Source organism: Triplophysa dalaica, chromosome 24, assembly GCF_015846415.1.
Source record: "Triplophysa dalaica isolate WHDGS20190420 chromosome 24, ASM1584641v1, whole genome shotgun sequence".
Classification (NCBI taxonomy): Eukaryota; Metazoa; Chordata; class Actinopteri; order Cypriniformes; family Nemacheilidae; genus Triplophysa; species Triplophysa dalaica.
In genome coordinates this window covers 8,917,575-8,933,162 of record NC_079565.1, presented here as the reverse complement: position 1 = coordinate 8,933,162, position 15,588 = coordinate 8,917,575, and the positions used below count along the sequence as shown (strand labels likewise).

Sequence of the window (15,588 nt, the reverse complement as noted above, 5' to 3'; positions counted from 1 at the left end):
AGGCCACCAAGCGAAGGATAATTGGGTCCCGTAATTATTAGAAGTTAAAAATGCAAATTAAGCTAACAACTCAAGATGGCGTCTGGCCATTGACCCATATTTTGTCTCCAAATGAGCGTGACCTTTTGCTCTTAAGATTAGGGATTAGAATTTGGGCATAATTACAAGCAATTCTTCAAAAGGATTATTTCATAATTCTGTGTAGCTGTCATCTTTGTCACCAAAACCTAAGCCTAAGATTTACTGTAATCAGTTTCTTGAAGATGTTCCTCCAGGTTTAAGAGTGAGCTGAGCAATGGCTTACGGCCCCATAAGAAGCGACCCGGTCGGTCTCGTCGCGTTAAGCCAAGACGAATTTGAGACGGACCGTGTAAAAGTTAATTGAAAAACAAAAGCCCTATTTGGCAAATGACTTTTGAAGAAAACCTCGCTTTGTTTTGCGTTCGACGGTTTTCCTCATGGGCCAGATGGAGACGACGGAATAATTATTACTCAAAGATCCGACCTCTTGGGTAGTTTGGGAATCTGAGCTAAAGTCAAAAGAAACTCGCTGAAGAATTATCAGCCCACGTGAGCCAAGCGGAAGGCGTCTGGAGACTAATCAACATGAGTCTGTCCCCAGGGCGGATGAAAATCACAGAAAATTATTGAAATAAGATTTAAAGACGGGTACGAAAATAGTACAATGTTAATCATTTAAAAATGTGAGAATATAATCCTCGACTAAGAATCGACGAACAGATCAGCTGAGTTTGGAAGAAAACAGATCACTCTTATTTGTGTGCTTTTTTTAATCCTACGAACAGACAAACGTTGTGTAAAGCTAAACAGTGTCAGTACATACTGCGGCAGTGACGGTACAAAACATCAAAAACATTATTTCAAAAGTGTCGACTAAACATTAAAACGCAGCCGTATCCTGTGAAGCACTAGAGCCTCTGCTGCACAATATAAAAATCTAGACATAAATAGAAATTTGGTCCATCGACGTGGATGCTGCCGTATTATTATTTACAGATTAGAACATTATTCACCACCTTTAACAATGACACGTGAACTTTTTTGCCACTTTCTTTGTATTTATAGTCGTGCGAAAAACAGCGTGGCTGAAATTCTTCGAATACTACCAAAAATAGACTAATACAAAACTAAGTAAGAAAAGATTTTCTTTAAACAAGCTTTTAAGCAAATAAATATAAGACCGTAAAAGACATTAGTAGAGCGTTAGCACAAGGTGGCAGTTTGAAAGACAAATGGTCCGGCGTAAAAATGTGGCATTGAGTCGGAAGGCACACGTTTAAAAGCTCCATCAGTTCAAAGATAAAAAGTGGATTGGGGGACATCAGAAGAGCATTCTTTGATGGAGAGTCTGTTTTTTTCCTGTGGAGGCTTTGTCACTATGGTTACACCAAGGATTCCAGACTCTCGGCCGTGCTCAAGGCGTCTCCTGGGACTGTACCGTTGTTGTCGGAAGAGTGTAGCGCTCGCTTGTCTTCTTGGGTGCCGACCAAACTCAGGATAGCTTTGTAAAGGAACTGGTACTGTTCCTGTCCAACAACAAAAAAACAAGAACATGTTTTTAGTCTGACCATACAAAACCTCTCAAAATGTTAATTTTCCCTTGCGACCGAGTAATTTCACCTCAGAACATTTTATTTTAATAACTTTTAATAATCTACATTTGCTGGCAAACACAGCTAAATGAATGAAGTATAGTAGCGAGCGGAATAGTGGCTTTAGTTTTGACACTTTACAAGCAAAGAAATGCATCAAAATATATATTTTTAATTGTGTTTTATATTTACATTTAGTCATTTAGCAGACGCTTTTATCCAAAGCGACTTACAACTTGGGTAAACAATTGAAGCAATTGGGTCTAGCATGGGGGCATAAGAGCAATAAAAACATCTCTCACAAAGCATACTACAGTGTAGAGAGCTAAGTGTAGTTTATCAAAGCTTAAATAAGCATGCATTATTTTTTTATATATTTTAGAAAAGTATGATCTAATCAATATTTATATAAGCGATTTCCTTATATCGTCCCCAAAACTATGACAAATTTACTTACATTAATGAAAGAATGTATAGAAAGGACTTATACTATGAATGAAAGAAGTCTCACAATGTCAGTGAAGACAGAAGGTCTCGTGAGGTTAATCATCTTGGCCACCATGTAGACGTCCACCACATTCTCCGATTCGAGCTGTTGTACTATGGTAGACAGTGCACAGAACGTTCCGGCAGTCACACCGCCATATCTGTGGACATACAGAACGCTTAGCATCTTAACAACATGCTAACATCAAATTGCTGCAGTTGCAATTGACAAGGCCATAGTTGCTGGCGTAAATAAAGAGGTCTAGCCACTTATAGACATCAGACGCACGCGCCTGGCCCTCAGGTCTGTGCTTGGACATAATATAACAATTTATTTTATATTCACTTTATATTAATATTTTATTGTATATGAATTGTGTTAAATTAAATGAAAAGTTCTCAGCAGTTACTGATTCTTTAAGGAAGTCTACCAGAAGTTAAGTTTGGGCCACAAAATGTTCCTTTCTGTTGTTGCTGCTGAAACCATCAAGGTTTATTTGAATATATAAAGTATTTCTTAGCAATTTTTTTCACTTAATTAAACTGACTGCATTACTAACTGTTAATTACTTTTAAAAAAAATTACCTTGACCACATGGACAATAGACATTAAATCCGTTTAAAAGAAACTTCAACTAAACTTTGCTTGTAACCAGCTGTTAACATTTCATTTGATCATTTAATTCAATAGGTTCTTTTCAAAATGACCTAATTTCTAAGGCCCCTAAATTTAGATTTTAAATTGTATTTTTTTTATATAGAACTATAAATACAGTATGCAATGCAAAGTACATAACAACCGGCTGTACTTCAATTACTTTATAATGAAGAAAAATCCCTTACTTTGCTTTCTCTTGAAAAAAGTCATTTGATTACAGCAACACCCACAACTGAGTTTAAATATCTAACATTCTCTACTCAAGGTACATTTACGCGAGGAACAGAATGACCTAAAAATGTAAGTCCTGTTTTAATAAAATAATAAAAAAATATTAAAATAGATTAAATATCCCCCGGTAGGCTGAGAACATTCAATTGATAAATAAATAGTTTATTTTTCATACCCCGTTGGCACATATTTAAAGCATATTTTGATCATTTCTGAAAACAAACCTAAATATCTTATCTCATTTTGTTTCTCATGGAAATGTATCTTGATTTAAGAATTTTAGATATTAGTACTAGAAAAAAAGACGAATTTGAATATACAGATAACTCCGCTCAGAAGGACAACTTACTCATCGTGTACGATCGTGGGTCCATCTTTGGAGACGGCTTCTTTTTGGACAATATTGATCAGCTCAAAGACGCTACTGATGGGACTGTCCGGATTGGGCCAGTGCGGGGCCCGGTAATGCCTTACTTCTAAAACATAGTCATCCTGAAAACAGAAAGCAAATAAGATCTGAATGTACGTCAAGTTTATTAGCATGTGTGTATGGTTAAAACTTCCTGCACATCCAGATGGTTCTGTGTTAAGTACGGAAGATGCAGCAGATGTGTTGTTGACTGCTGTTGTTTAACTCTATTCTGGCTTTCGTCAGCAGCCATTTGCTCTTTCTAATAATTTCCTCAATCGTGGAAATAAACCTTTCAAACAGATGACCGCGGTTATGTTTTCCGAACAATTCTGCTGAAATGACGCAGGTACATTTACATAAAATAATCTCCCCATCTCAGTATGATACCTTCCTCTCTGTTCATTATGGATAAAATCTCATTCTGTTGCTAATAATAGCGCTTAAACCTTATTGGCTGGCCAGCAACTAAAATTATGGAAGCATTTACCTGCGTAGCCTCTAAAACGTAATCCTGCGCTATCAACATATCTTCATTTGACAGACACACGTGAGTCTCCCCACTCAATGTGACTGAGAAGGTCTCGTAGCTGATTGGCTGATCTCTCACAGGCCAGAATATGATTGGCTCACTGTTGTCTGTCTGAGAATGAAACGGTGAAAGAAGGAGATATGAATAAACATGAAGTAAACGATCAGCAAAGGCAGACAAAAAAGTGTACTGACCGTACTACTTGTATCTGGTAATGATACAATGACCCGGCTGTTGTGATCCCACACCATCCGCCAAAAGTCCTTCACTGTGCTGGGCAAAGGATTCTGGGTAATAATGAACTCTTTGCTTTGCCGGTAACCCTGATCCAAACACACAAATTAGTCTTAATGTTACAGAATTGTGTAACGTGTTATTTTATATGAAGTATTAAATATAAAGTTATTATATCACCATGACATATGAGGCATTGATGTAGTCTGATGTGTCTCCTACTGATGTGGAAAGACGCACTCTGGTTTTCTCCACTGCAAAACACACAGAACAATCACACTTTGGTTAAACCAACAATTATAAAGAATGGCCAATGATGGCCATGCACTGAAAAACAAGCATCAAGCCTTATTTTTGTGCTCATATGTGTCTCATAAGCATTAGGTCTGTAAACTCACCAGGTATAAGCGAGCAGCTCCTGTTCTTGACTGTGTTGCATTCTCTCTGAGCACTGGAATAATCTATTTGTTTGGCATTCATCTGGCACACCAACTGCAACCACATCATAGTCATTTCATTGACATTCATGCACTTAGTAGACATTTTTATCCAAACCAACTTGCAGTGCATTCAGGTTTTACATTTAGTTTTAAAGTACACATTACGTGTTCTTTGTGCTACTACGATAATACAAAGGAACATTAGACCCCCGTTATTCTGGACATTTCATACAACCAGCTGTGCGTTAATGCAAGTATTCATAACGCAGAATTGATTGGTCTTACTTTGAATTGTTTTTCCAGGCGCGTCCTGCCCGAGGGTCCTGGTGTCAGGAGGTCATTAACATATCGATGAATGCGGCTTGATGGCACCTCTGTCTCTTTACTCAAAATGGCCTCTACTAGAGCATCATGGGTAAAAATGTACTGCTCCTGTAAGAACAGCACAGTGAGTGGGTTCGAGATGGAAACTTTGCAACAGTGATCCTTTATTCATTTACATTTACATTTAGCAGACACTTTTATCCAAAGCGACTTACATTACTTTATCCTATACATTTTACATAGGTATTTGCAATCCCCTGGGATCGAACCCACAACCTTGCGTTGTTAACGCAATGCTCTTACCACTGAGCTACAGGAAAGCCGTATATTTTCATACTTTATGAAAGTATACAGCATTGCTGGGTCACCATATAGTTGTGGACCTTATGATTGCGTCATTAATATATTTCTTGAAATATAAGGCAACAATGCTAACGTTTCCCAAGGGAAAATATTTTTATTAAAATATATGGGTGGGGAAAAAGCACATCTGTCCACGTTGCTCATTCTATTCTTTAAGGATGGATACAACCTCAAATATAAATTCATTTTATAAAACGGTGAGTTCCAGTCCTTCATTCTGTGCTTTATTCAGAATAATGATACGACCGCTTCACCGAATGATTCTGTGTATCACTACGCACCCTTAGCAACCACCCTTAGCGACGGAAACGTGGTTTGCAGTTAATCAGGGACTATTTTTTGCCAATAGAAGGAAGACTTAAAGCTGGAATACACTACAGGACTTGCCCAGATTTTCACCCTGGAGTTGTTGCAGAAAGTCTGTGGCTGTCTGCAGATTTTATCATGTATTGTTTTCTATGCAAACGTTCAAAAAGTGTCCAAGTGTATGATGTCTAGTTTTTAAAAAACCTGCTCAGATTTGAAAAGTCTTGTAGTTCCAGCCTTTAAAGGGGGTCGTAAACCGGACACGGAACTGCCGCGCAGTGTAGTGCTATTGTTTGTTATAATGAACATATTGTTTTCTATGAGTGTACGCGCGCCTGTCGGCGGTGCTATGCTACAACGCTGTTCTGAGTCCTGCTGCGACACAGCGTGCCACTCTTAAATTAGATGTTATTTGACTGAAATTATCTTTAATGAAAAACTGGCTAAACCATAAGCTAGATGCATTTATCTGTTTGGGAGTAATAGAAAACAGCCCATTTATACAGAAAAACTCTCATTTGTTACTCGATTCTACCACATTAATAACAGAATTGTCCTAGACGTGACGCTGCATGGCTACGATGTTTGATAACTTTGTCACTCCTGAGGTTTCGATTTGTTGTAATTCAACGGACATTGGATAGAAATGGAAATGGACACCCCCCCCCGCGGCTGTGTGTATTATCTGGTACAGTGATAATTCAAGCAGACCGAAATGAACTGTGCTCACCTCTGTTTGAACAAGGTAGTTCCGCTGTGTACGAATGTGCTTGAGGAAGCCCAGAATGTTAACTGTGCCTTCTTCTTGAATTTGTTTTAGCATGCTGTCCAGCACTATGTAGGTTCCTGTTCGTCCTACACCAGCACTAAACACACAAAAGGTCAATTTTACCACGGTCTATAGTTTATTGAATATTACGTAAGACTTACAGGACAATAGGTTTAGTGAATACTGCCCACCTGCAGTGTACGATCATTGGACCCATATCATCTGTTCTGTCTCTAGATGACTTCTTGACAAATGATAACACAGGCAGAACGTACTCAGGTACACCCATATCAGGCCACTGTGTGTAGTGGTATTGTATGACTGTTCTTTCATTAACACGACCCTTCTGGGAACCCTGTAAGACAGACGTGGGGAAGATTCTAAGTGAACATCATCGACGAGCAACCAATAGTTAGTCAAATTTTGAAGTAATAAAACAAACCAATCCTTGCCTTCTTTATGCTGGTGTTTCTGACGGTGAATGTTCTTTGGGTGTAGTGAGCCTGGACTTTTGTGTTCTTCGTAGTAACCAGAATAAATCCATACTCTTCCTGATTCTCCAGAGGCCAGTACTGGTCACACTTTCTCTGTTGAAAAATGGAGGATGTCAAGTCAACATCACAGAAGAGCATCATTTGTGACATCTTGCCATGTTCAACACATATTTATTGTCGTAATGTCATTGATTCTTTGAAGGTATTTGTTAAAGAGATAGTTATGAACCTGCATGACTTTTTTTCTTCTGCCGAGCACACAAGAAGATATTTTGAAGAATGTCGGTAACCGAACAACATTGGCCCCCATTGACTTCCATTGTATGAACAAAACCACTGAGACATTTCACAAAATATCTTCTTTTGTGTTTCACAGAAGAAAGAGTTATAAAGAGGTTGTGTTACACCGACCGCTGCGTTATAGCTCACCCTTCCATTCTCCACCAGGTTTGTGATCATGACGATCACTTCCACATTTTGCTCCCAGACCATCCTCCAGAAATCCACCGTGCTGGACTTCAGGGGCCCTTGAGCTGCGATGTATGTTTTTTGTTTGTTAAAACCCTAAAACAGAAGAACAAGCAAGAGAGGAGTCCATTTTTAGTCAACTTCAGAGATCATGTCATGTTATAGTCCTAACAAAGTCTTTAAGTCTTAAAGGAACAGTTCACCCAAACATGAAAATTCGGTCATCATTAACCTCAACCTCAAGTGGTTCCAAACCTGCACACTTTTCTTTATGTATAGCACAAACAAAGATATTTTTAAGAATGTGGGGAACTTAACAGTTCTGGGGCACCATTGACTGCCATTGTAGATGTTTTCCTGCTATGGAAGTCAATAGTGCCCCACAACAGTTATCTTCCAAACATTCTTCCAAACATCATTTTTTGTGTGCAGCAGAGCAATGATTTTACACAGGTTTGGAACAACTTGAGGGTGAGAGAATTATGACAGATGTTTCATTTTTGGATGAACTGTACATTTAAATAAAGATCAACTATCATTTCTTTTGCAAGCTAAATGGTTGCGCTTTGAGGATGTCATGTTTCACTGATTAGATTATAATACAATTATCAAGACTTCCTAGCAACACTTCTACAAGAGCCCTCAACAAGAATGGCAAAAAAACGAGATATCTTACATCAACGTAGTTGGCGTTTATGTATTCCCCATCGCTCTTTCCATCTTTGTCTGTCAAGGGAGCGAGTCGCACTCTACTGTGGTCATCTAGAAGATGTGACAAATAATAGTCTTTCGTCATTCAACACTGTGGTTAAAGGGTGAGACCAGAGATATTTTCCCACTTTATCAGTGAATATGTTTTAATTATGAGATTGAATTATTACTATATGAATTTTATTTTAGCCTTGTGACTTCTTGTGAACTTGTGACAACTAGCCCCGGTCTCCCCACACATTGAGCTTTCATGAAGTGATTCTCACAGGCTAAAACGTTGACGTATCGGTTCTTGCTCTTGTTCTCCGGATGGCTGGAAGTGTCTGTCGTGGTTGCGAGGTCGACAGTGCAGGACTGAACCTCCTGCGAAATAAACCAACAAGACTCCAGCGCAGCATTTTGCCATATACACGGTCAAAGACTTTTCACAAGTGCAGTCCACTCAGCATCAACAACACATGCTGAAGCGTTTCAAAGCAATATTAAATTAAGAGGATTAAAAGGGAGATATGGCTTACCTCGAAATATTCTTTCAATATCTAATGGGGGTGAGAATGCACAAAGCAAAGCAATGAAATACAAGACGTGGACAAATTAACATAATAGAGTACAAAGCAAAAGATAACAGTCTGGTCTGGATTCTGTTTAATTTAAGCGTTTAATATAGACGGTTTCATTAAACGCACGCACCTGGTCCAAAGTTAACTTGTTAAAACAATAAATTTTACATTAAATTCATATCAATTTATATTAAATAAACATTTCTCAACAGCTATTGATTCTTTGCGGATATGTTTTTACGGCTGAAACCGCCTATGAACTAGATCGGTTACTGTTCTGAATGCTTATTGGTTAAAACAGTAATAAGCTAGTGGGTCCAAAACGATGGTCCCCAGTGGACTGTGGTGGTATTTCATGGGGGCGAAGGCTCCGGCAAAATATATTTTTGAATGAGAATTTTACTGCAGAAAGATTCATGAACGTACTATGTAGCTTCCCTAACACACTTTGATTTCAATTGTAAATAGTATGCAGTGTTACGAATTAAAAATACAATAAACTGTAGTTATTATCTCACCTTCACCAGGTTATGAGTAGTGATATCCCACATGAAAAAATGCTGCAGTATACTATTTATAGTTAACAGTTGTGTTAACTATACATAGTCAACTGTGTATAGTTAATATATATTGTGTAGCCTACTGTAGTATGTATAAATAGTATAGTATACTTCACTGAATTGATAAACTGTTTAGATCTAGAAATCTAACTACAGTTGACAATACGTAACAATATTTTATCATGTGGGAGTTGACATGATTCACACGACGAGACCCTTACAAACTATAGACCCCTTCGGAAAACGTAAGCAACATTGATCAAAAAAGACAACCAACAGAACATTTATAAATGAATCAAATCGAATATTTTTAAGATAACATTATGTAAGATTTCAAATGAAAAGAAATGTTGCTGCTGGACCAGTGGCGGTCTATATACAAAATGAATTCAGATTTCTGTCCTGTATTAAAACCAAATGTTAAGGATGTAGTGTTAAAAGTGTCTATTTTTTTCAGGTGTAAAGAGGTGCTGAAACAAAGCCCTTTAAAGGGCCTATGCTACATGTAATGTTTAAGACGTTAAAACATAAGAAATACAATTAAATATTCTCGAATCTTCCAACAGACAGAATCCAAGTCCACGCTGTTATAAATCGAAAAACATTCAAACACACACGTTTCCGTGCGCGCGCTTAACATAACAAGCATGCCACGTGACAAAACACACATCAATCATGAGTGTGCGATGAATACGCGCTTAACTTTGCGCTCGGCATGAACAAAACAACACAAAAACTTTCTGCGTTTGTTTTTAGGAACACTCTTCATCATTAAGTTTAACCGCCTCATTTTGTGTCCAATTAAAGCGCGCTCAATTCATTTTTAATTATCTAATCAAGTGCAAATTAATTAATGTCATGGTGAGCAGGTTACAATTTGACATTGATTGATGCTAATGAAGACACAATTCGATCTATAATTCGGTGCATTTTTCTTCTTTTTGCACCCTAATGCAATAGTGGCTTTGCACACATTACTGACCTAATTATACGAAACACGTTACCAACAACCTACGTTCACGCATGAATGGATATAGATGCCATGCGTGCCTGACTGAACCACACAACTCATTTACGGAGATGTGTCGATGAAATGTTGATCTAAAATATCAGAAGACAGCTGTCCTTTGAAAAGAGTCAGAAGGGAGGGGACGACGGCACACGCACCTCAAACTCTCTGGAAAACGAGTCGGTGTTGTGAAGTTCTGCCACGTGCTTCACGAACTGTTTAACCAACAGGGGTGCGCGTTCACCTGCAGGACAGAACGTGATCACAGGGTTACGACCAAAATAACAGCGAAAGCATTTGATTGTTATTTGAACAGAATTATAGGATGCAGAGAATCACGCAAATATTATCACATTAAAGATAATGTGAAACGATCTGTTCGTGATCAGATTGAGTTAATGTGCAGGTGACACATGTGGTGAAATGTAAAACTCTTTTGAGAGGTCATCACTATTTGAAGCTATTTAATAAACCAAATGTTTATTATCTTTAAACAAAATAACATCACACTTTACTTTACACTTAAAAAGTGATAGTGAAATATTTTGGTATAAATATTACAGAGATTTTTTTCATAAATCACGTAAATTAGGAGATGTTTTCAAGGAGGGTCTTATAAATATTATTACCCTAGTATAGTAAGTGGAACATATTGAAGTCTTTTGATTAAATTGTATTTATTTTTAATTTTCTGTCAGGTGTTAAGAATACGTGAGGGAATGTTTGTATATTTTTGCATCTGGTTTTGAGAACTTTGAGAAGTTGGAGTTATTTTCTTTATAAGGATAACTAAATAAACATCGTTTTTAAATTAGCTGATGCCAAATACTATCTTTCGCAATACAAAATCAATACTCGATCGATATATAATTATTATTAGTAATATATATGATGTATTTTTTACGCCATATCAGCACTTAAGGCTATTTATGGCAAATTCATTCATGATACAAGCAAACTTCACAAGCAAAGATCATTACAAACAATGACTTGACTTATAAAGTGGAAAAATAAATGTATAAATATAGAAATATGAGTTGTATTTATAAAAGTTATTTTATATTAATACTTGATAAATAAACTTAAAAAAATATATATATTTAAATGTCAAGTAATGTACTCTCTGAATAAAAACGTTGCAAGTAGGACATTACAGAATATGTTTCATGGGATTTTACAGAACCTTCATATTGGTGGTTCTTCACTTTTAATAAATGTCAATTGATATATCTGATCATGATGTAACAAAATCATAAAATCTTTTAGCAGCTGTTAGCATTACATGGACCGACCTTTAGCAATTTTCTTTGAAAATAAGGCAAGACTGAATCCTTACAGATTCAAATCTTTTACATTTGAAAGTGTTATTGAAAAGCTACTGGGCTTTATGGTATGGTACATTATACATCTGTATTTGTGTTTATATTGGTTTCATCACTGGTCAGTGTTTTCCTTAATGTAAATTTGTTGGAAACTAATAAAAAAACGAAATGATGCTTATTTGACGGTATATATGTCACTCTGCCTCGACCACAAAACCATAAGTAGCACGGCTATATTAGTAGAAATAGCCAACAATACATTGTATGGGTCAAAATGATTGATTTTTCTTATGCCAAAAATCATTATGATATTAAGTAAAAGATATTTTGTAAATTTTCTATAGTAAATATATAAAAACTTTATTTTGGTGGGTGGATGCTAAACCGTAAACAAAAAACACCTCTAAACATCACTTCCCACTTAAGTTTGGTACCTCTGTAGTTTTGGTTTATTCCCTCCACAACATCATTTCAGTGGTAAGTCAATAGAGAGCATTAAAACAAACCTGCTTCTTCTTAGTAACAACCCGCTACAGCGCCTCTGACGGACAACTTAAAGGGGCAATTTTCTCAATATTTAGATTTTTTGGCACCCTCAGATTCCAGATTTTAAAATAGTTGTATCTCGCACAAATACCGTCCTCTCCTCACAAATCATACATCATGAAAAGCTTCTTTATTCAGCTCAGCTTATTAGAAAAATTGACGTTATGACTGGTTTTGTGGTCCAGGGTCAAATATTTCCTTATGGAAAGTCCCAACAATGTACAGAAATCTAGCGTGTATGTGAGTTACCTGTATGTCTGGGCTTTGGTGACGTGGAAATCACTCTGGAAGATGTGTTGTCTTCTATGTAAAAATGAGCAGTCTGAAAACATTTCCTGTAAAGGCATTAAAACATAGTTTACTCAGGACTTCAAGTAACCACTACTGTTGACTCAATAGCACGTAAGTATAATGTACTCCACAAATCCTTTTCAGACAAAATGTTAACAAACCACAAAAAACATCAGTTTAAGCTCAAAACATAATAATAAATTGTCTATTTGAATGTCCTATCTACCTACTGCATATGAGACTGTACGCTTAAAACACATACAAAGTTTTAAATTATATTTAATCTAATCCACACATATTCCACTAAAACGCATACTAACAGGATCACTCTACTTTTCAACCTTGAATCTGTTTTGTTTAAAACGGCAACTCCTTGCAAGAGATTAGTGGCAACAAACTATGAAGATGGGGGAACAGATTACACACTAGCGTTTCAAGACGTCCCGTTAAATGCGCATCTGTCTGCTCTTCAAATGAGCACCGTGTAGCTACAGATGGACAAGCAGTTCGCTGTGATTGAACCACCCACAGCCGCGCTAACATGGAATGAACACGAGTTGGTCGTGTTGAACATAATCACGCTGAGGTTCTTTCCTCAGCCGGATAGCGTGTGTTCCCTTCAGGCCCACAAACAACACATCAACATATTGGAGATTTAATCACCGGCTTCAAGATTACAAATTTAATCTCGCCACAATCTTGGAGATGTCACGACATAAAGTCAAACGTGAGCGAGATGCCGTAGGGGCTGAGACAGGAATGAGAAATGTACAATCTTATGCCACTAAACTGTTTACATGTGGAAAACATGCTGTTGATGGGATTGCCAAAGATGCTTATTTAACGGCCGAGAATATCCGACAGCAAGCTAGATTCCAGACATTTTGGTGTAGAGCTGGAGAAAAATTATAGTGAAAATGACAAACATTTGAGATATTTGGGATCATTTTTTCCAGTCTGGTGTTAATCCAGTCTCACACACACGGCACAAGCTTTCACGTCATGACTTGTTTATGTTGGTACCCTTTAGGGTGGTCCCTCGCCCCGTGGGTGTGAGATTGGGTCTGTGCCCAAGATTAGCCCCCCCCGTCACAGACACACAACACTCTCCTCATGGGGCCACAGCACAACACCCCCCTTATTCGCTGATTGTTATGATTATGGATTAATAACAATATGAAGGACATCAGGAGCAGCTGTCTCAAAGAAAATGTGTTTTTGTTTTCCAGGCATTATGATCGGGTCAATGCATAACTATTGCCTTTCTACAGTGTACAAAAAAGGTTTTGTCAGGTCACCTAATATGTGCTTCATCAATTACCTGCATTTACATCTAAACATATAAATCTAAAACTAAATGAATTCTAAATCTAAAACTAAAACACCAGATACAATTATTTTTAAGCTTGGATCAGAAAGAAAAAGACCCTTAAAGTATCAACTGGATACGTTTTATTTTACAGTGTATGTTTGGTTATAAATAGACATTTTAATTTTTAAATGTCCAGAGTTGCCTGAAGGGCCTCTGAATTGAGACCCTTTTAAATGAAGCAATTGAATACAAACCAGTTGAGAAAATTGACATGTATTAAAAATCTACAATCAAATCTGAATTAATACAATATAACTACAATCATAGGCGACATTTAGCCAGAACAGTTTTTAAAGAAAATTTTAAATCATAAATGTAACTCTGTTAAATGATTAAAAACATAATAATGTTCGTACACATATATATATATCATATATAATGTAAAGACGGTTTCATCGCACACACGCACCTGGCCCAAAGTTAACTTCCGATCTGTGTTTGGTTATAATATAACAATTTATTTTACATTTAATTTGCATTCAATTAAATTACAACTACTCAACTTCCGGTAGACCTCAGCAAAGAATCACTAACTGTTAAATTTGGGTCACACAACGTTTGTTTATGTTGTTTTCGCTGAAACCGCCTATATTTATTTTTCCAACAATCCATGTTTACGATATATTTAAGACAACTTTATACAGTAAATCTACTTTTATTAATCAATAATTCTAACAAAGTTTTTTAAGTTGTATTATTTAATATTATTGATTGACTCATTGTTTTTAATCATAATAATGATATGCACTAGTATGTAATGTACACTAGGGTGAATTCTTACCTCCAGTAGATAAAAATGCCAATGAGAACAATAAGAGCCAGGAAGGTGAGTGTGGAGACCACAGCCAGAGGAACTATAGCCTTCTTTCTCTCAATGATGCTCGCCAGGCCCACCCGCGACTCGTGACTGCTGTTACTGGCGTCTATGGGTTAGAGAACGCTCTCACTAAACATGATTAATTTATCAGACATTCAGTATGACATTCTATAGGTAGTACTCCCAACTTAAATTCTATATTTGATACAAGCGTCACCTCTATCTGCACACTGCCAATAGCTCCTTATGCAACCTTACAGTATAGTAGATGCAATTCACATACAAGAGACTCATGTGGAGCTTTCACACTTCATATCATAAAACAAACACATTCATATAACGCTGAAACTCTTACACACAAAATCATAAAGTACCTTAGCCCTGGGATATGAAGTAAAAGACAAATATACTAACATGTTCATCTACATAAAAAAATAAAGCTAGTATATACAGATATTGATGCAGACGCCTTAAAGGAATATTGTGGAATTAATGAAGTTGTTAATGATAAAAAAACAAATTCATGACGCTAGTCCAACTTTAAAATCTATCTATCTAAAATCTTCCAAACATGTGATCCTTTGATAAGATGTTGGTTCAAGTGCATTAGAAATATTATAGGATACCAGCTCAGTTTGTCTTTGACCTTAGAACAGATTTCTGTTGGTGTATATTCTCTATAATGCACAACTTAATCTATTCCATCAGATATGTGTCTTGAGCTGGTCTGACACTAAGAGGCTAAAGAGTTCACAGGTCAACATTCTTTGCAGACAGACACATCTGAGAGATTAAGACCTGGCCTAGGGCTGTCTTACTTGACCTCGCCATTCCAGCCAAAACATAAGGCTGATACTGCCAGCTGTCCCTAACTGCTGAGTAAATATAAGAGTTCTGCTGCCCTCTGCTGGAAAAGCAATGACATGATATGAATTCGTGAGTTATCTCAAGGAGGTTGGAAATAAATGTTGAACATGCCCAAATAATTTGATCCATTAAAACGTATTTTGATAATCCACATTTTGCTTTTTATGCTTCAAAACAACTTGAATGTAACTCTACATCCTCTACAC

At 36.9% G+C, this 15,588-nt stretch overlaps 1 protein-coding gene across 4 annotated transcripts in view; it reads right to left on the bottom strand.

Annotated features, from left to right (window-relative positions):
• Positions 1-771: 771 nt before the first annotated feature.
• The window catches only part of ptprz1a (protein tyrosine phosphatase receptor type Z1a), a 46,710-nt gene continuing 31,893 nt past the window's right edge, over positions 772-15,588 (bottom strand). For 3 of the 4 annotated variants that reach the window (XM_056739287.1, XM_056739291.1, XM_056739289.1), the window contains 18 exons: positions 14,480-14,621; positions 12,285-12,370; positions 10,326-10,411; positions 8,557-8,577; positions 8,305-8,401; positions 8,004-8,089; positions 7,289-7,423; positions 6,818-6,952; positions 6,557-6,720; positions 6,327-6,462; positions 4,889-5,035; positions 4,562-4,655; positions 4,344-4,417; positions 4,124-4,252; positions 3,888-4,040; positions 3,338-3,480; positions 2,125-2,260; positions 772-1,547 (listed from right to left, as the gene is read on the bottom strand). In XM_056739287.1, coding sequence (XP_056595265.1) covers positions 1,404-1,547; positions 2,125-2,260; positions 3,338-3,480; positions 3,888-4,040; positions 4,124-4,252; positions 4,344-4,417; positions 4,562-4,655; positions 4,889-5,035; positions 6,327-6,462; positions 6,557-6,720; positions 6,818-6,952; positions 7,289-7,423; positions 8,004-8,089; positions 8,305-8,401; positions 8,557-8,577; positions 10,326-10,411; positions 12,285-12,370; positions 14,480-14,621 — 2,108 coding nt within the window. In that variant the 3' untranslated portion in view covers positions 772-1,403. The remainder of the gene's footprint in view (positions 1,548-2,124; positions 2,261-3,337; positions 3,481-3,887; positions 4,041-4,123; positions 4,253-4,343; positions 4,418-4,561; positions 4,656-4,888; positions 5,036-6,326; positions 6,463-6,556; positions 6,721-6,817; positions 6,953-7,288; positions 7,424-8,003; positions 8,090-8,304; positions 8,402-8,556; positions 8,578-10,325; positions 10,412-12,284; positions 12,371-14,479; positions 14,622-15,588) is intronic. The other variant, XM_056739290.1, reaches the window with a different exon arrangement.